General features: G+C 50.0%; 1 protein-coding gene across 2 annotated transcripts; it reads left to right on the plus strand.

Moving 5' to 3' along the window:
* Positions 1 to 997: 997 nt before the first annotated feature.
* Wdr73 (WD repeat domain 73) lies at positions 998 to 9437 on the plus strand. Of its 2 annotated transcripts, none has more exons than XM_052159804.1 (8): positions 998 to 1063; positions 1544 to 1611; positions 1827 to 1915; positions 2409 to 2497; positions 2982 to 3046; positions 6963 to 7127; positions 7411 to 7776; positions 8774 to 9437. In XM_052159804.1, exons 1-8 carry the CDS (start codon positions 1023 to 1025, stop codon positions 9004 to 9006), a joined length of 1116 nt encoding a protein of 371 aa, XP_052015764.1. In that variant the 5' UTR covers positions 998 to 1022; the 3' UTR covers positions 9007 to 9437. The 2 variants fall into 2 exon arrangements, with proteins under 2 accessions (XP_052015764.1, XP_052015756.1); XM_052159796.1 differs by lacking the exon at positions 998 to 1063 and adding an exon at positions 1070 to 1354.
* Positions 9438 to 21121: the final 11684 nt, after the last annotated feature.

Consider the following 21121-nt stretch of genomic DNA (forward strand, 5'->3'; position numbering starts at 1 on the left):
TTTCCTTCCACCCACATCTGAGGAAAGAGGGAAGGGTTCTGGGGCGGTGGCATATTAAGAAGATGGGGTGGTCTTGGAAAAGCCCCATCACCCTCACCATGACCATGAGTGGCTGTCAACCCTCAGCAGTCAGGTATTGTGTTGGCTGCACTGACGCTCTGAGCTCTGCTACCTAATGTTTTTCCGCCTACAGTGGGGGGCTATCTACACTTCGCTACACTCCCCCATCTTTGATCCCCATGGCGAACTTTAGTGCAGTACCTGTGCATACTTGAGAGAACCACACTGGAATCCAGCCCTGCTGTGCTGTTACTCTCCTCTGGATGTAGGGTCCTCCTTACATGTTGCCAAAGTTATGGAATAAAAATTAAATTGGAATGTCAGACACTTTGTTGTTACATAGTATCTTGTGTAACACAGACTGGCCTCCAACTCCCTATGCAGCAGATGATGACCTAAAACTTCTGATCCCGCCTCAGTCCCCTGCGCCCTGGAATTACAGTCGTGCACCACCATGCCAGGGTTTTGTTCGTTTTTATGTGGTACTGGAAAGCTAACTCCGTGCATGCCAGGCAAGCACCCTAGCAGCTGTGCTACATCCCCAGCCCGAAAAGATTCCATTCATTAAAAAAAAAAAAAAAAAAGTTCTAAAGTATCCTGTACGGACAATACACGCAAACTTTCAAATTAACTGTTCGCCTGAGGTTCCAATTAAGTCTGTATTGTACCTGGCTTTGGGACACTGACAGCTCTCTGGCTGCACATACTTGGTCCTAAATATACAGGGGTATGTTTGATATCTCCGATCCAGCTTGTAGCTGACAAGGATGAATCTGGGTTTTTTTGCATCGCTTTCGCCAGGACTCTGCACTCAGAACCGAAGAAACATCAACAGGGCTTCGCGCAGCTCTGAGCGCTCAAGCCCCAGCTAGCGGAAGACCACGCCCTCTCCTCGCGAGAACGCGCGCGCCTGCCCTGGAAGTTTGACTGGCGGAAGTGAAGCGACGGAAGCCACAGTTGCTATGGAGCTCGCAGAGGACTGGCTCGTGGAGTCTTTGCGCTTGTAAATTGGGCCGTGGGCGGGTCTGATGGGCTATGGGAGAGGGCGCGGGCCGTTGTGGGCTCGCGGGCAGTGCCCAGGCAGGGACGGACAGATGTCCTGATCCCCGGCCTCTAGCTCTGGGACTCTCGGTCCTTTGTAAGCAAATAATGTGACCAGATCCACGCTTGTGAGGACTGATAAAGCACACATGACCGGTTACCTTGTGCCAGCCACGAGGTTAACTCGAGCACAGATTCTCCTACTGATTGTTCATCTCAACTTGGTGAAATCGACTTTGTGGGAGTTCCACAGGTGAAGAACCAAGGCTCAGTTCCTTATGGCCAGCCGAGCCTAGTCCTATACACCAGGGAGTAAAATACAGGGGGAAAAAGTCAGCCCCATGTCTACCTAACTCCGGATCCTGGTTCCACCAATCCTTCAGCGATCTCAGAGTTCTCCGTTAGCTGTGCTTTGCGTGATTTTTGTATCCCTATCCTGCAGGTACCAAGACTTCCATGCGTTTGACCTCGCAGGAGCCACTCGAGTCCTTGAGTGGATTGGTGAAAAAGGTAATATACCTTGCCTGCCACTAAAAGAGATGGGTTTCTGCCTCACGGACTGAGTTTTAAAGTCTAAGCCTTTAGAGAGAGCTATTCAACTTCCTCGCCCTGACACAAGCTACTCAGAGAATGGGGGAGGTATTTATCCTTTGGGGGAAATTTATAAATCCAGCCATGATCCACGATATTTCTAACATTTTGTCATAGTTACTGTTTTGTTTCAGGAGTCTTTGTTGCTGGTTATGAAAGTTTGAAAAAAAATGAGATCCTTCATTTGATACTACCTCTCAGACTCTCTGTAAAGGAAAACCAGGTAACTTAAATAGAGGAGCTGATTATATGTGTTAATTTATTATGCATTTCTGGAGTGCCTGTTAAACCCGGAAGGGACTGTGCCTGACAAGTACCTGCTTCTGTCCTTTAAAGTCTATAGGAGCCAGGGGGTAGTGGTACACACCTTAAATCCCAGCACTCTTTTTTTTTTAAAAAAAGATTTATTTATTTATTATATGTAAGTACACTGTAGCTGTCTTCAGACGCCCCAGACGAGGGCATCTCATTAAGGATGATTGTGAGCCACCTTGTGTTTGGTGGAATTTGAACTCCGGACCTCTGGAAGAGCAGTCAGTGCTCTTAACCACTGAGCCATCTCTCCAGCCCCAATCCCAGCACTCTTGATTTTGAGGCCAGCCTGGTTTACAGAGCGAGTTCCAGGACAGCCAGGGCTCCACAGAGACCCTGCCTAGGTAAGCCAAAAAGGAAGAGGAAAGCCGCTGTTGTCTGATTGCCCCACCCTTTGATTTTAGGGCTTATACCCAGAGAGGGACTTCAAAGTGCGCCACGGAGGATTTTCAGACAGATCTGTCTTTGACCTAAAGCATGTGCCAGATACCAGGTATGGCCAGTCTGTCCCAGACTTTGCATTCTTTGGGGATGACAGGAAAGGCTCTGCGGCCTTTATCCGAATGCCCGCTCCTCAGTGTGCAGACATAGCTGGGGCTCACACAGGCCGAGCATCTGAAGAAAGCGTTAGGTTAGCAGACATCTTGATTAGAAGAACCTACAAGTCTGTGGACTTGCTCCAGGGACCACAGACAGAGTGGAGAAGTACTCTGAAGCTTGTCGAGAGCTGACGGCCCCTGTAGAAGATCAGGTTTTAGTCGGGGTTCTGTGTTCAGGCGTCCATCATGACCTGTGGCGGCCTGGGCTGTCTGTGGCTTTCTTGAGTTGTGATCCTGTCCCTAAAGCAGGATGAGCCTGCTCATAGGTCGAATGAGGGCCCCGGTCCCAGGGCTCCTGGGCGGGCTGTGAGGGAAGGCTGCTGGGCTGAGGGCCAGCTTCCCTGTCTGGACTTAAGATTTTCCATCTCTCTGGAACAGGTTGCTGGTGACCAGTGGACATCCAGGGTGTTACATACAAGTGTGGCAAGTTAGAGAGGACAACGGTGAGTGAAGGCCACTCGCTGGAAGGGGAGGTGTTAGGAAAGTGACTCACACACTCCTGCCTCTTAGCTGAGCCAGTAGGAAAGCACATAAGGGAGGGGAGAGGGGACAGCTCAGTCTCTGCTACTACATGCAACAAAGATGAGGTAGCATTCACAGGGCCTAACAGGGCTTCTTTGAACTTCCTCCAGGAGTTGAGTTTACCACCCCAGCTGCTGGCAGAGCACCTAGAGCCAGGGCCTCTCTGCGCGACATGGGCAGAGGAAGGGCTGAGCTACAGCCACCGGGGCACTCGGCCTGGAGGAGATTCTGGGGAAGGCAAAGGTCACACTGCTTCCCAAGGGGCACAGAGAAGGAGCAGGAAGTGTCGATCCTGTCCCTTGTCAGAGTGTTAGGAAGTCCCCTGTGAGGGCTCGCAGTGGGCCTGCAGGTCCTTGTCAAGCAGACATCAGAGCGTGTATCCTGTCCTTCTAGCCTGACATAGCCAATCGCCACATCCCTCCTCCAGTGAGAACACGTCACAGCTGGAAATGGGCCACTGTGCACTGCCTCCCACAGAGCGAGCTTGCCTCCGTCAGTGTCAGCACAGTGGCTGTCACTTCTCCGGGGCTCACTGCTGCACAGGCATGCTGGGCATGCTCACTGCTACCGCGTGCTCTCGCGTGCCCTCCCAGCACTTGTCTGTGTGCTGTTCTCAGTTCCTTGTGGCGCTTACCTGTACATGTGGTGTAGGGTTTTGTTGTTGCTCCTGGGGTGTTTATTGTGTTGATGTTTTTTTTTTTTTTTTTTTTTTTTTTTTTTTTTTTTTTTGGATGTTTCAAGACAGGGTTTCTCTGTGTAGCCCTGGATGTCCTGGAACTCGTTCATGTAGACCAGGCTGGCCTCAGAGATCTGCCTGCCTCTGCCTCCCTATTAAAGGCTGGCACTAAGCATTCCCCACCCTCCTCCTACCACCTGGCTTGTTGCTGCTGTTTTAATGGAGCATGCTTTATCTGTCAAATGATTTGGGTATAGACAATGACTTTGAAAAATAATTTGTCAAGTTTTGCAGCCATCACTGTAAAGCAATTTTAGAACATTTTTCATTGTTCCCATAAAGATCTGTCAGGACATTTACTATTAATCTGACTCCTACACTTGCCCAGACATTATCAATCTATCTTCTTTAGCGTAGACTTGCCTGTCCTGGAAAGCGTCTCACCAGTGGGCCCTCCCTTGAATCCTCTAATATGGCTTCTGCCCCTTAGCAGATGCTTTTAAGGCTATCGGTGTCCTGTACCCATGGGTGATTTGTGCCCGTTTATTGCCGACATTAGGCCTTGGGGTGGGTATGGTACATTTTTTTTTTGTCTCTTCTGTCCTAATGTACAAATCTTGATATGGACATAATATTGTTGAATTATGTGGTAACTTTATGGGGTTTTGTTTTGCTTCTAAATAATTAAAAGTCGTGGCTGGAGAGCTGGCTCGGTGGTTAGAGCTCCTCCTGCCACTGCAGAGAACTTCCGTTTGTTTCCTAGCATGTTTGCTGGTCACACGTTTGCTGGTCAGGTAGATCACCGTCCTCTGCTATATCAGCTCATGGACTGACCCCTCAGATCTGCATGGACATGTACGCAAAAACTCATGCAGGCGTGCACACACGCACATGCACGCACACACACACACAGACACAATTTTATAAAATGGTTTCAGTTCTGTCCCACGAGCAATGTGCAGAAGTCACCATTTTTTCCATGTGCTCACCAACATTTGTTGCTGTCTCTGAGTGCTTAGGGGTTAAACCTCTAAGGGCAAGCACTTGTCCCTAACCCTGCCTTTTTTGTGTAAGCGGTTCTAACGGGTGTGGTATTTTTTATTACTGTAGCTTTTGTTTGCATTTTTCCACTGATCTTTCATGTGGTTGTGAAGCCATTCACTTATTTGAGTTATAAAAGTCCTCTGTAAGTGCTGGGTACGAGTTCTTTATTAGATATGTTTGCTGATAATGGATCCCAGGTTGGTGAGTTTCTTCTCATTGGTGTGTGGTGGTGATGTCTTGCTTTTTTATTTTGGTTTGGTTTTTGAGACAGGGTCTCACTATGTAATCAGGGCTGTCTTAAGAAGTTATCCATGTAGCCCAGGCTGGGCTCCATCCCCCAAGTGTGTACCGAATCGCCTGGCTCTTTGAACATCTTAACATGCTGGTTTGGTGACGATTTCCTAAAGGATATACTTTCCGCACAGACTGGAGAGAGGCTGGACTTGTTTTATGTGTGTGCAGTTATGGACTAGATAGAGACGTCATCCGGGGCCTCAGATAAGCCAGGCCAGTGCTCTGACACTGAACTGTAATTCCAGCACCACTAATGCTAAATCTTTGAAATAGGTTTCCTCCCTTCTAGCAGCTGAAAACCCTCTTCCAGCTCAGAACAGCAGGGCCTGGGAGCTTTCGGCTCCTTGGGATCAGTATAAGGGAGTCAGGGAAGTGGCCCAGGAGAGCAGCCTTTCTGCTCCCTGGAGACCAGCTAATAGCCCCAGGCTCAGCTGCTGCACCTGCTGCAAGGGCTTCTCAGCTGAGTTGAGAAGTCTGGACGAAATGCCCTGGGAGCCCTGGAGCCCTGGAGCCGAGCCGTGCCTGCTCCTGTGCAGGACTGTCTGTCTGGAGGGGACACTCAATCCCGTGAGCCTTTTACTACCTCTCCCACTGTCCACCCACTGTTCTCACCAAGGTCCGTCCTTGAGAACTGAAAACGCATACAGCTTCGTCCCCACGTGTGTGGACATGAAATAGTGAGTCTGATTTTGGAGAAAGAAAATACAAAACAGAAAACAAGATTTCTCTTTTCAGTAGTTTGTGCAGCAAATACTTGTTCCAAACTGTTCTAAGTGACATCAAGGGAAGTTTCAAATGAATCAGCACACTCGGGAGACAGAGGCAGATGGACCTCTGTGAGTTTTGAGGCTAGCCTGGTCTACATAGTGAGATCTATCTCCAAAAACTTAAAAAGGAAAAAAAAAAAAAGAAATGAAATGATATAGAACCCAGAGACTAGAAACAGTTAGCTAACCATGCAGCCTGAGCCTGAGACACACAGTAATCCACAGAAATGAGAACCAAACAAAAACTAAAATGCATATCATTTCAGCACTAGGAGACAGAGACAGGAGGATAGTTTGAGGCCAGTCTGGGCTACATAGCAGGGCCCTGTCTCAAAAAAGAACAAGCAAGCAAAGGTCCGGCAAGATGGCTCAGCAGGCGAAGGCACTTGCTGTCCAGCTGGCCATCTGGCCATCTAAAGTCAATCCCAGAACTCACACAGTGGACAGAAAAAACTGACTTCCTGCAAGTTGTTCTCTGACCTTCACACACACACACACACACACACAGTAATAAGCAAAGTGATATTTAAAGATGTAAACTAAACTAAAATTTTACTGTGGTTGGAAATGCATCTTTGCTGCATTGTGTTTGAGAGGCAGCCCTTCCTGCTTTCCCGTTTCCATCTGTGACATCTGTAGAGCAGCTGGGAGCTGGCGGGCCGTGAGGCCATGAGATCACAGCATATTTTGGAAGAAGCAGGCCTGGTTTGTGAACTCGGTGCTTGTCACATTTCACTGTAGATGGGACTGACATCAGCAGTGTGTCCCTTCCCTTCCTTCTCCTCTCCTCGTCAGACATGTCAGGACCGTGTGATTTCAAGATGTCTGCAGTGACGCACTGTCTGCCATTTGCAAAAACAGTTCCTAAGAGAATTAACAAGGACACAAAAGTGATCCTGGCAGCTTGAGATATGTGAACAAACCCAGAGGGCCTTTGTCTCAGCACCGGCTCGCCAGTCCTCAGCGCCCTCTCCCCTGACCTTCTAAATGTCGGGAAGGTTTCTGACCAGCGCCCTCACTGACATTCTGCGCTTCGGCCTCTTCCCTCTGCTTCAGATGTCATTGAAGCTGTCAGTACCATTGATGTGCAGGACAAAGAGGAGAGTCTCTGGCCTCGGGTGTCTGTCTTCTGCTCTCTGGCACCTGGAATCCTCCACGGGGCGCGGCTCAGTGGCCTGAGGTCTGTGGATGTGGAATCCCAGAAGATCACATACAGCTCAGGTACCACCGCAGTGTGCCCGGCTCTGCAGCCAGCTCTGTCCTCAGCCAGGCTCAGCCACTGTGAGAAACGCCCAAGATTTCTGTGCCAAAGAAAATGCTGGGGAAACCTAGAGCATACAGTGCCAACCAACCCTGGCCTCCAGGGCCCAGCAGCCGCCAGCACAGTAGCCTGGCAAGATGAGGGAGGGGTGTGAACAGGAGACCTGGCACAGGCCTCCAGCCCTGCCACCCTCCAGAGCCACCTGACTCCAGCACCTTTTCTTCTTTGCCCTCTGTCCTGTAGGTACAACTGACAGCGAGCCCGTGAGCAGCCTTCAGGTCCTAGACGCAGATTCCTTTGCTTTCTGTGGCACCTCAGGTCGACTGGGGCTTGTGGACACGCGTCAGAAGTGGGCACCGCTGGAGACTGTCAGCTCAAGCTCTGGGTCTAGTGGAGAGAGATGGTGTGCAGAAGTCAGGAACAAGGGCCAAGGCCCTGGACCCTGCATTGCCAGCCTTGGCTCAGATGGGCAGCTCTGTCTTCTAGACCCCCGGAATCTCTGTCATCCTGTGAGCTCAGCCCAGTGCCCAGTGTTCAAACCCAGCCCTGACCCAGAGCTGCTGCGGGTGACCTGGGCTCCTGGCCTGGACAACTGCTTGGCTATTTCAGGTACCGTTGAAAAACTATTACTCCACTGCTCTCGCCCAGGGATGGTAGGTGTTTGGGAAGGAACCTGCAGTTCCATAGTTAACCTGCCTGCAAAAGTTTAGGTGGCCTATCAGAATGCTAATTGTAGTCTGTAATTGTAGGCAGGCACTACCCATCCTGACCACTGAACCACAGTGGCTCTTACAAGTCTTGCAGAGGTTTGAGTGTGTTGAGAGACTTGTAGACAGTAAGATTTGGGACGGCAGAGGCTGCGCCAGACAGCATCTCAGTGAGCTGCTCATCGCTTGTAGTTTTGCTGTGCCCATAACAGCAGGCTCGCGAAGCCTGGGATTCTCGCTGTGAGGGTGTGTCAGGAGCCAGAGAGAGAGGGAGGACAGCAGGGTAGGACAGGGACAGATGGACAACACTGAAGAGAGACGAGGAGGCTTCCCGAGAGTGGGGGTGTGGGGTGGGGGGGTGTAGGATTGGGATTTGGAGCAACTTGAAAGTTTCTGCTGAGTCTCCTTCCTGTGGCTGCTGTGAGAGGGTAAAGATGTCACAGGCATCTGTGAAGCTGCGGGCGGATCTAAGCTTGGTCCCCAGAACCTGTGTAGGGAGGCTGGGCTTCTACACTGACAAACTCTGTCTTGAAAACCTACACATATATGGTGTGTATATGGGGTGGGGGTGGCTGGCTAGCCTAGCCAAATTGGTGAGTTCTGGATCAATGAAACGACTCTGTGACAAAAGACAAGGTGCACTGTGTCGGAAAATGGTACCTAAGGTTAACCTCACTGATTTCCACACAAAACACAGTGCACACAACCACCTCAGGTCTGAGCATACTGTCACATACTATGTGGATGTGTGATGGTATCCACAGCTGCTCGTGGAGACACCCCCACTGTGGTGCACGTGCGACTTTCTCTGTGGTGACCTCTGAGTGTCCTGTGATAGAGTGCGTCCTCCGAGAAAGAGTAGGGTCACGTCACATCTCTCTTTGCACGTTCTTCTCCAGGCTTTGATGGCACAGTACAGATCTATGATGTCACATCATGGGATGGAAAGAAAAGCCAGGTAGAGCCTCTCTTCACTCACAAAGGCCACATCTTCCTGGATGGAAATGAGGTTGACTCTGCTCCTCTGGTCACCACCCACACCTGGCACCCTAGCAAACCCAGAACTTTGTTGTCAGCAGCAAGTGATGCCTCTCTGCATGTGTGGGACTGGGTGGACCTGCAGGCCTGCTGACAGCAGCAGCTTCCCTCAGGGGCCTCTGAGGAGAGGAGAGGCTTGAGAGGCTGGCGCAGACTCTGAGTGACCACAGCTCCACTACCGCCGTCGGCTTCAGGCAAGTCAGCCCGCCCTTCTCGTCCCTTTTTCTTATCTGTAAAATGAAGGTGGAGCAACTGCCACCTAGTACTGTGGGAACTCACGAGAAAATTACCGGAGAATAGTTGGTAGTGTGCATGGCGGAACATGGCTGGAAGCGGCCATTGTCTCCAGGAGCCCTGTCTCCAACCTGCATCTCCAGTGTATCGCAGCAGACTGTGTTCCTGTTTTCACAGCATCATGGTGAGAATCAGGAGAGCCGCAGTGTGAATGTGGGTGTGAACTTCTTCACAGAAGGAATCAATGTCTCAGGGACAATAAACATCGAAAAGAATGCCAGTAAGAAGCAATTAGCAATTTACTTAATTGGTTTTTGTACATGGGATTGAATCCAGGGCCTACTGTACTGGGTTATGTCCCAACTGTGTGTGTGTGTGTGTGTGTTTGTCTACATGCCTGGATGTGCACACTCATGAGGAAGGTGGATTCATTCTGAGGCCTCTTTGCTTGCCTAAGGATGCACCTTGCTTTCCTCGTGCACACGTGACCTCTGTCGTGCACGCGTGACCTCTGTCGTGCACGCGTGACCTCTGTCGTGATGACTGGAGTAAGCTCTGTCTTGTTCTCTGTTGGATAAGGGTCCATCCTTATGACCTTATTTAACCTTAGTTCCTAGACCCCAGCTCCAAATTTAGTCTCTCGGGGTTGGGACTTCAGTGTATGAATTTGCAAGGGGTACACACTTCCTTCCATCCACAGCACTTAAAAAATATTAGGGGATAAAAAAAGGCTAACAACTTCCTTTTTTTGTTATTTGTTTTTTATTTTTTCGAGACAGGGTTTCTCTGTATAGCCCTGGCTGTCCTGGAACTCACTCTGTAGACCAGGCTGGCCTCGAACTCAGAAATCCGCCTGCCTCTGCCTCCCAAGTGCTGGGATTAAAGGCGTGCACCACCACTGCCTGGCTGCTTAAGAACTTTTTAAAGTAAAATGTATTCATTTTTATTTTGCTTATTATTTTTGAGATACACATTCACTGTGTAAGGAATCAGGTTGACCTTGAACGTGCAGGCCTCCTTCCTCAGCCTCCCGATGCCATGCCCAGTAGGTGCAGAAACTTGTAGACTCTCTTCCCTCTCAGCGCCTGGGCTGAGAGCTCAGGCACTGCGCCCCTCCCCCTCAGCTTCTGAGGAGGCTGGGACCTGGCATGTGACAGAGGCCAGCAGGGGAGAATTAGTTGATTCTGAAGCAGTGAGGTTGATGCGGGTCCGCTCAGGAGAGCTGTGAGAATCGCAGCTTCACGCCACGATCATGCTTAGAGTTTGGGAAGTGTTCTGTCTTCCCCGCCCTGCCCCCCTGAAGCTCATCCCACGGCCCCCCTACTCCGTGCTCCATGATGACACACTGAAGCTTGAGATTGGCCTTGGTGGGAGTCTCAGAAGCTGGCAAATGTTACAAAGCTCACGCTTCCCTGAGATCCCGGTTCCCACAACCACTAGCTGAGCTCTAGTTCTTCACCCTGAAAGCTTAGTGGGTAATTTAGAGGTCGAGTGAGAGTGTAGATGGTGCTTTGCTGAACTGTATCAGCCAGGGTCGGACCAGCAAGAGCGAGTGCACACCCACGTGCGCCCACAGGCGACTGAGCTGAGGTCTGCGGCTGCAGAGCAAGTGGAGGAAGGGAGGCTTGCATGGATAGAGAAGTGGGCGCCTTCCCTTCAGGTCCCAGGACGCCGACTCAGGACACTGTCTGTAGCTAGCTCAGTGAGGGCCAGAGGATAAAGGGAGTTTCTGACTCTCAGAACAGAACTGTCTGTCTGTGTTTCTTGTCCTTTTTTTTTTCTTTTTTTTTTGTGAGGCGTGTTAGTTCCACATCTTGTGACCTAGCCTAGCCTGGTCTATGTGCCAGGAGTCGGGAAAGCACTGACAAAAACTAGCTAGAATTCAGTGGTTTTTGTTTGTTTGTTTTGTTTTGTTTTTGTTTTTTTCATCTAGCGAAGGGGGTCGAGGCTAGGCATGCCCCGAGCTGCTGGCGGGAGGGGGACTGTCAGGCTGCCGCATGCTTTCTGGGCAGCTCTGCCCCTGAGAGAGGAGGGGCGGGATTTGGAGGAATGAGAAGGAGGCAGCTGTGGGAACAGTGATGCTATAGGCTCCATCTGTCTCACTTAGCCATCTCCAGACATTCCTGAATGCCACGACAAGCCAGCCTCGATGCTAGGACGGGATCCTGAGCTATCCACACTGGGCCTCCTTTAGAGGAGGAGGAGGGGTGCACTCCCGCAGCCTGGGCTCAGCTACACATGTGAGAGCAGGCTCGCACAGGGAGGGTGACAGTCGAGTTGTAGCCTGTGTTCAGGCAGAGGGGACACCATTATTAAAGACAGAGCCCCTACCCTAGGAGTAAATGGGAATACAACTGCGAAAGCAGGCTTGGGGCCTGTCAGTGACACACAGGGGCATTGCGTGGGACTGGATTGTGCCAGGTGGCAGGAAGAGTGGGTATGCAGACACAGATTCACCTGACACGGAGCAGAACGCAGCGGGTCAAGGACATGGCTCGCTCACTCAATCGCTCGCTCGCTCGTTCGCTCGCTCTCTGTCCCAGGCTATCCTTAGGCTTGGGCAGAATGGATCCTAGGAAATGATCCAACCCAGAGGACAAATGTTACAGGTGCCTTCTCAGAGGGTACCTACAGCAGGCTAAGTCACAGGGACTCAGCAAGGACACTTAGGTCAGGGTTAGAAGGAGGGAGGATAGGAGTTAATGTCTAATATGTAAGGAATTTTAGGTTTGGAGCTGGAGAGCCGGCTCAGAGATTAAGAGCTCCTGGTGCTCTTGGAGAGGACTGGAGATGGTTTCTGCACACACACCTGTCTGCAGCACACACACCTCTGTCTGCAGCACACACACTTGTCTGCAGAACACACACCTCTGTCTACAGCACACACACCTCTGTCTGCAGCACACACCTGTCTGCAGCACACACATCTCTGTCTGCAGCACACACATCTCTGTCTGCAGCACACACACCTCTGTCTGCAGCATATGCACCTCTGTCTGCAGCACACACACCTGTCTGCAGCACACACATCTCTGTCTGCAGCACACACACCTCTGTCTGCAGCACACACACCTCTGTCTGCAGCACATCTCTGTCTGCAGCACACACACCTCTGTCTGCAGCACACACACCTCTGTCTGCAGCACATACATCTCTGTCTGCAGCACACACATCTCTGTCTGCAGCACACACACCTGTCTGCAGCACACAGACACACCTCTGTCTGCAGCACACACCTGTCTGCAGCACACACACACCTCTCTGCAGCACACACACCTGTCTGTAGCCTGTTCCAGGGTGATCTACCGCCCTCTGCAGGGACCTGTGTGCACACATACACATAAGTAATTTTTTTAAAAAAAATTTTATAAAAGATCTATTTATGTATATGTAAGTACACTGTAGCTGTCTTCAGACACGCCAGGGTGTCAGATCTCGTTACAGATGGTTGTGAGCCACTATGTGGTTGCTGGGATTTGAACTCAGGACCTTTGGAATAACAGTCAGTGCTCTTAACCACTGAGCCACCTCTCCAGCCCTTTAAAAATCTTTAAAAAGCATTCTAAAATAATCTATGCCATTTTTTAAAGATTTATTTATTTTTTTATATATATGAGTACACTGTTGCTGTCATGAAACACCAGAAGAGGGCATCATCAAATCTCATTATGTATGGTTGTGAGCCACCATGTGGTTGCTGGGAATTGAACTCAGGACCTTCGGGAGAGTAGTCAGTGCTCTTAACTACTGAGCCATCTCTCCAGCCCCAATCTATGCCATTTTTGTTTTCTGTAATTAGAAGAAACAAAAATTCCAACTTGATCTCTGAAATATTGCTTTGAAAATGATCGCCAACACCAGGTGCTCTGAAAAGTCTCAGAGGCCACAAATAGCCGTCCACTGGAAGGACTGGACTAGACAGAGGAAGCTGCATAGAGCTGAGTCTCAGGGAAGACAGGCATTCAGTAAGCAAGAATCAGAGAGCTTCTGTCAGCACCGACTGAGCCTTTCCCATGTGTGGAGCGCCAGGTACCAGGAGTGTGCTGGTGTGACACTTTCTGAAGCGGTCTGATCAGCCCGGCCCGGTGACCTGTCCTTTATCCCAGCAGGAGGATCTCTGTGCAGTCTGGTCTACGCACCGAGTGCTGGGCCAGTCGGGCTATAGAGCAAGGTCCTGTATCAAAATACAAAGTAGTATGAAGACATCTTGTAGCCCAGTTTGTCATGTATGGTGTGTGTGTGTGTGCCTGCGTGTGGAGGTCAGCGGACACCCTGAGTACTGGCCCCTGTGTGTGTGTGTGTGTGTGTGTGTGTGTGTGTGTGTGTGTAGGTTAGCAGACACCCTGAGTACTGGCCCCTGTCTTCCACTGTATTTGTGGCAGGCTCTCTCTGGTTCACTGCTGCATACTCAGGCCACCTGCCCTTGAGCTTCAGAGACGCCCCTGTCTGCTCCCACCAAGGCAAAGGTGCAGCGGGGTTACAGATGCCCACACTGCGCCTGGGGGCAAACTCAGGGCACATGTTTTGCCAGCAAGCTCTCCTCCCTCTGAGCCATCTCCGCAGCTCTTTAAAAAGTGTGGCTGTGTGTGTGTGCACATGCATGCAATAACATGTGAATTGCCTTGCTCTAGGGTGCGTGTGGAGGACAGCTCTGTGGCAGACCACACCTTATCGGAGACAGGCTTTCTCTGTTCTTTCCTCACAGTGTACACCTGGCTTGGTGGCCCAGGGTTTTACCCACTAAGCCATTTCCCCCGCCCTAAATTCTTAAAGAAGTAGTCTTGACTACTAAAGCAACAAAGACCACAGCCCATCCAAATCATGCTTTCGACAGACGGGGATCATCTGGGAGGCTCTTCACCTGCTCTGTGTCCATGCTGATTAGAGGCAGACAAGAAGACACCTTTGCTATGGAGCAGAAAAAACCCTTCGAATGGCCTTTGTGAACCACCCTGCACACCTCTAGTTGTGTGGAGAGCTTGGTTGAGCTGTGTTTCAGGATAGGAGGTAAATATTTCCCCAGAATCTAACCCCCTCCCCCCCAGAAGACAGGATGAAAATCTTGACTAGCAACTCAAGGTCCCTAATTCTGCCCTCAGGGCTGTATCTTACTGTTCCAAGTGCTCTGGAGAGGAGAGCTTATGTACTGGCTGGTTTTGTGTCGATTTGACACAAGCTGGAGTTACCACAGAGAAAGGAGCTTCAGTTGAGGAAATGGCTCCCATGAGATCCAACTGTGAGGCATTTTCTCAATTAGTGATCAAGGGGGGAGGGCCCCTTGTGTGTGGTGCCATCCCTGAGCTGGTAGTCTTGGGTTCTATAAGAGAGCAGGCTGAGCAAGCCAGGGGAAGCAAGCCAGTAAGAAACATCCCTCCATGGCCTCTGCATCAGCTCCTGCTTCCTGACCTGCTTGAGTCTCAGTCCTGACTTCCTTTGGTGATGAACAGCAATGCAGAAGTGTAAGCTGAATAAATCCTTTCCTCCCCAACTTGCTTCTTGGTCCTGATGCTTGTGCTTTCAGAGCAGCTGGGCGCACCCTGGTCTCCACTGCCGTCTTCATGAAGACCCAGGCAGGGCAGGGGAGAAAAGCTGTGAGCACAGGGCTCACCACTGAGTTCTGAGACATCACTGTCTGCTTCTCTTCCTAGCAAAGCTCTGCTCTGACCTATCAATGCAGGGCTGGCAAAACAAACAGAAAGCCACAAAGATGGATTTCTAGAATCCAAGTTCACAGGGCTTCCCCTCTGGCCCATCCAGGTATTATCAGAAGCCTATGGTTCTGTTATCCTCTGTAACATACATGAGCCATCTAAGTTGGTTTGGGGATACTTAGCTGTTTTAAAGATTACTACTCTTGGGTTTAACCCTACCTTAGACCTTTCTACCAGCCAGGCCTAAAGTCTGTCCCTATCATAATATAAGGAACCAGAAGTACCACTCACCTGACCAGAGGTGTGGCTGGCTAGCCTATACTGTTTTAAGAACATGCCAAGTAACCTGGCAGTGGTGGCACACATCTTAATCCCAGCACTCAGGAGGCAGAGGCAGGTGAATCTCTGAGTTCAAGGCCAGTCTGATCTATAGCGAGTTCCAGGGCTACACAGAAGCCCTGCCTTCACACACACCCTCTGCCTTTCAGGCTTCTGTAAGTCTCGTGCCAGAGCCACAGCCTCCTGTCTAGTATCCGGATACTGCTGTCTGCCCAGATCTGGGCCCCCTGGAAAAGGAGAGTTTGGAACTGTTCTGAAGGAAGCAACTGCGGTATCATCTCTTTTTCAAAAAAAAAAAATTAAAGATTTATTTATTTAGTGTATGTGAGTACACTGTAGCTGTCTTCAGACACACCAGAAGAGGGTGTCAGATCTTTCTTCTGGATAGTTGTGAGCCACCATGTGGTTGCTGGGATATGAACTCAGGACCTCTGGGAGAGCAGCCAGTTCTCTTAACTGCTGAGCCATTTCTCCAGCCCCATATCATCTCTCTTCAATTCTTTGGTTTTAGTCACTAGTAGCACAGCATCTGCTGGAGTGTGAGGGACTGGAAGGATCCTGATGCCTCTTGCTATTGGAACCCTAGTGAAGTCCAATGGTTAGATCAGCAGGCTTGGAGAAGACAGCCCTGCTGTCTGCCTGCTAACTGCCTGGTGCCGGTGCAGTGTGTTGAAGCTGTGTTTGCCTTGCAGTTCCCTATTCACTCGGGGTTGAGAAAACCTATTACCCATGCGGACACAGTGCTGAGGGTAGGTTCATGGGGCTCATACATGTGAACCAGCTGCCTGCCAACCCTCCATCGCTGTTCAAATAACCACAGGGTCTTGAAATAAATTCTGGTGTGAGTCTGAACTCCTTCGGGGCAGCAGTATTTGGAGAGGTTTGAGTTTCCTCCAGTTTCCAACCTAGCAGGTCACTGTTCTTGGGCGCCCCTCAGAGAAGACTTTAAACTGGACATGGCAATACAACAGGCACTAAGAATTAAATTCTAGCAAGCAAGAGTAAGAGGCAAGCAGCAATGGTCTCGATCTTGATAGGCTCAGGGCTTAAAGTTCTTCTCGCTCTCCTATGCCCTCCCACAGGGTAAGAACTTGCAAAAAAAAAAATGCATTCTTTTTGATGCTATGTATTTTGTATGAGCATTTTGCCTGCATGTGAGATGGATGCAGAGATAGAGATATATAGACATGCCATGCTTATGCCCGGTGCCATAAACCAGCTGGAACTGGAGTTTCAGATAGTTTTGAAGCAACCATATGGGTGCTGAGAACTGAACCCAGGTCTAGGGAGCAGCCAGGGTTCCCCACCACTGAGCAACTTCTCCAGCCTCCCACGCCCTCCAGTCTTCTTGGAAGCCTATTTTATCCAGAATTTAGTCTAAGAAAATGTATAAGGTGCAAGAATATGGGGCTAGAGAGATGACTCAGGGTGGTTAATGGCAGTCGCTCTTGCAGAGGACCAAAGTTCAGTTCCTAGCACTCAACACAAGTGGCTCACAAAGTTGCCTGTGTAACTCAATTCTAGATTTCAACGCCCTCTTCTAGTCTGCAGGGTACCTACAAGCGTGCGGTATACATACAAACAAGCAGGCACTCACACATTCAAAACAAAACCAAAACCCACAAAATTTTTAAAAAATATAGCTAAGTTGGCCATGGTGACTCAAGGCTTTAATCCTAGCAACACGGGAGGCAAAGGCAGGTGGGTGGATCTCTATGAGTTTGAGGGCCAACCTGGTCTACAGAGAATTCCAGGATACCCAGGGCTATACATAGAAATCCTAGCTCGAAAAAAATGAGAGAGAGAGAGATTATTTCCCCATAAATTCATAACATTGCAAAGGTTACTGTGCATGTTTCCCTAGTGAGGAATTTTCTGAGGCCAGTTTGAGCTGACTCCATTGGAGACCATCACCAAGCTATAGTCTTCATATCCTGTTTCAGGGCCCTGAGCCAAGCACCACCAAGTACTGTTTTTGTTTCATTTTGTTTTGCTTTGTTTTGTTTCTTGAGACAGAATTTCTCTGTGTAGCTTTGGCAGGCCTAGAACCCACAATGTAGACCAGTCTGGCCTTGAACTCATCGAGCTCCAATTGCCTCTGCCGCCCCAGTGGACTAAAGTTGTGTTCTTTTGATGCTACGGCTCTTCAGTTGTTGTTTTTTCTGTCTGTTCCAGAGCCAAGTTTTTTTCTTTCTCCCCACCTTTAGTTTTTCAAGACAGGGTTTCTCTGTGTAGCCCTGGCTGTCCTGGAACTCACCCTGTAGATCAGGCTGACCTTGAACTCAGAAATTTGCCTGCCTCTGCCACCCAGAGTGCTGGGACTACAGGTGTGTGTCACCACTGCCCAGCAAAGCCAAGTTTCTTTTAAAACCAGCAGCATCTAGAAGAGCAGCACCTGGGTGGAATCGGCCCCAAAACTGAGATTCAACTGTGATAGCTGAGCAGCTAGGCCCTCACTCTTGGTCAGAACTTCTTAGCCCTAACATGACTCTCGTGAAAGCACAGGGGATCCTTACTTCAAAAGACTGTAAGCTTTAGGAACATAATAAAAATGCAGAACCCCAGGAGGCTAGAATTGGAAGTTACTGGACACTGACTGGCTGGACACTGACTGGCTGAAGCCATCACTATGCAGGTAGCCTGGGCCCTTGCCCCAGGTGACTTTGCTTGGTTAATGACCAGGAAGTGACAGCTACTCTGCTCCACACGCCAGGCCATGTTTTCTAGAAACTTTTAAGTGACAGACACAAGCCCTGGGGCCTGAGAGTGGTGAAAACTACAGGCTCAGGGATATGGTCTCTAGGCCCAGTGAGCAGTAAGAGCGGCCAGCATCACCAAGTACGGCTGAGGGAGCGGGTGCAGCCTGACCCCTGGCCACGCCCACCCGGCGGGGCGGGGACAACCCGAATACTCTTCCCTTGCAAGCAAGCTGCATCCTCACGTGACACTCCACCCAGAGTCAGGATCAATTGGACAGCCCGATGCAAAGAATCCAGGAGGCAGAGCAGTAAGCACCAGGACTCAGCAAATACTACATTTCCCAAAGGCCTCCACAACCAGACTGACAGCAGCGTTAACCAATAAAATATCATTGGTGAGGAGCGACACCTTCCTACAGCTTTGTATCAGCAAAATGCAAAAGGAGTCCCAGTTGCAGGGGGAGTGGGGCCGGTCCTAAGAGCGGGGTGGGGTGGGGTGGGGTGGGGGCTGAGCACCAGGGGCCTTTTCAGAGTCATCACAGCAGTGGCCCGAGGTATTTATCCTTACATGTGAATAACCACTATGGAGCTCTAAGTCCAGTTGACATTTTCTACCACTTAACGTAACATGCCTGGTACCCTTCATGCAAAGCTGCAACACACTTCCTTATTTTCTGCACGCCTGGTTCTGAGTATCCTTGACACCAACAGCCAACTGTGGGGAGTCTACCTGGGACAAGGGCTGGGCTAGACCTATGCTCTGGCGGGAAAAGAAAAGCACACTCGTGCTTGAGAACAGCCAGGCACAGAGAACCTTTCCAAAATGCTGCTCTCAACAGCCCAGCTTCCTGCACAGCAGTGTGGTTCGTGCCAAATACATGTGTGTTCTAAGTCAATGTGTGGGAATACTGCAGAGCTGGGAGAGCTGAAGGGGTAAGGGGGGAGAGCCCAGGGATAAAGAGGCGTCATGGAGAGGGAAGGTGCATAGCACTTAGTGGGCACCTTCTCCCAGCACCCAGAAAGAGGCAGGAGTATGGACAGTTCTGGCCAGCCTGGGCTACACAGTAAGATCTTGCCTTAAAAATAAAACTTAGTGTATGTGTTTTGATGTGGGGTGTTAAGAACCAAACCCAGTGCTTCACACATGAATCACGTGCTCTGTTCCTGGGCCCTGGCCCTCACCCTGGCCCCTGGTCACTATTTACCAGGTGAAAATTCCAAAACTCAAGATAGCTAAGCTGTGACTGCCCTCAAGAAGGGCAACCTGTGGAGACAGGGCAAGGTGACGGGGGACCAGTGATGAGACTGGGCTTTGGAGAATTCTCTCTCTGATCTTCAGGAGTTATGAGATGGCTTGTGTGGAAACCCAGGCCAACACACAGCAATTAGCTTCCAAGCCAGCCCAGGAGTTTCAGAGTCACCCTGGGGACTAAGGTCTAGTCCAGGAGTTTCAGAGTCACCTGGGGACTAAGGTCTAGCCCAGGAGTTTCAGAGTCACCCTGGGGACTAAGGTCTAGCCCAGGAGTTTCAGAGTTACCCTGGGGACTAAGGCCCAGCCCAGGAGGGAGTTTGGAGCACTTACCCGGTGACAGAGTGCCTCTCCTTTGACAGGGTTCACATGAAGCTATGGAGGACTGACTGGGCAAACTGTCCGCTGCAGTGAGCCCTTCCCCTCAGTAACCTTTCTTGCACAGCAGCTTCCAGCAGAAGTTCAACTCAGAGTTAAGACATCATGGGGTGAGCAGTAGAGAGAAACCCAAGGACAAGCAGGCCGTGGGGTCACAGCCTTTGCTCAGATGACCAAAGGTCTCTGGACCTCGACTGCAAGGGGCTGGTGGAGGAAATGCAGAAAACCAAAGGGAATTCTTCTGTCTCAGCACCTCTCCTTCATTCATAAAATCTTACACCCATTTCCTCCATGGCTTTGGGGCAATTTTATCAGAAGCGAAAAAGTGAAAAGATGCATATTTTACCCAAAGATCTGAAAAAGCCTACTTAGGAACGTCCATGTAAAAATCTCACGACCATGTGAGACACAGTGGGTTGAACAAGGCTGACCGTTATGAAGCTACTTAGGAGGTAGCAATCCCCCCACCCTCCCCTCAATCCCAGCCCCGGCCCAGTCAGGGGTAAAGGGCCAGGAAAGGTGATTGTTAGCTTGCAAGGACTATTCAACAATTGTGCCATCCTGCGACTGACTAAAGACTTAAAACTAGCTGATGTATCGTTTTTTTACTCACTGTCCATTCCTTTCATCCATGTTCCTAGTGTGTTGTGTGCTTTGCTTTTTGAAACTTTTAAAAACTTTTCCCTGGGCGTGGGGGTGCATGTAGTGCAAACGTGAGGCAGAGGACAACTTCTGGGAGCCTCCTTTCTTCTTTCACTGTGTGGGACCATGAGACTGGACTGAGGTTGTCCAGCTTGGTGGCCTCTCCTTTAACCATCAAGCTGTGTCTGCCTGAACTCACAGAGATCCACTGGCCTCTACCTACCAAATGCTGGGATTAAAGGTGTGCGCCACCACAGCCTGGCCACCATGTCCTTTCTTACAGCTTTAGTGATAAATTTGAATGCCCAATGAGAGGCTAAGGCAGGAAATCTACAAATCTGAGGCCAGCCTGGGCTATACTCCTAGACTTTGCCTCATATAAACAAATGTAAAAATAAAAACTTAAACTAATACAATGCAGCTAAGTGACCCCAGGACTAACAGGCATTAATTATATTCTTAGCCAGGCAGTGGTGGCACACGCCTTTAATCCCAGCTCTCTGGGAGGTAGAGGCAGGCAGATTTCTGAGTTCGAGGCCAGCCTGGTCTACAGAGTGAGTTCCAGGACAGCCAGGGCTACACAGAGAAACCCTGTCTCAAAAAAAAAAAAAAAAAAAAAAAAAACTTACCACACACCCACATCTCCAGTCGTCCCTAGAGTGAGGCTACTAACTTCCCTCAGAGTTGTCATGGAGGGCAGTAGGCGTGCAGCTTTGTACCTTTTGCTTACACTGTAGGCTGTTATGGCACTGTGAACTGTAAATGTGGCCCACAGACTTCTGTGGAGAGCCATGCCACTGTGAGTTGACCCAGCTTTAAGGTAAGAGCAGATCTGTGCACCGTGTGCTTAGAGCCCGGCCTGCGAAGCCCCCGTGCTCCGCCACACCATACACGTGAGGCTGTCTGGGGATCGATGCTGTTGTCCCTGGCCCTGCCTGTGTGCTGCTTGTGAGACTAAGAAGGCGAGCTGTGCGTTTTTTTCTTTTTTTTTTTTTTTGGATTTGTTTTTTTTCCGAG

The sequence above is a fragment of the Apodemus sylvaticus genome, chromosome 1 (genome assembly GCF_947179515.1).
Source record: "Apodemus sylvaticus chromosome 1, mApoSyl1.1, whole genome shotgun sequence".
NCBI classification, from domain to species: domain Eukaryota; kingdom Metazoa; phylum Chordata; class Mammalia; order Rodentia; family Muridae; genus Apodemus; species Apodemus sylvaticus.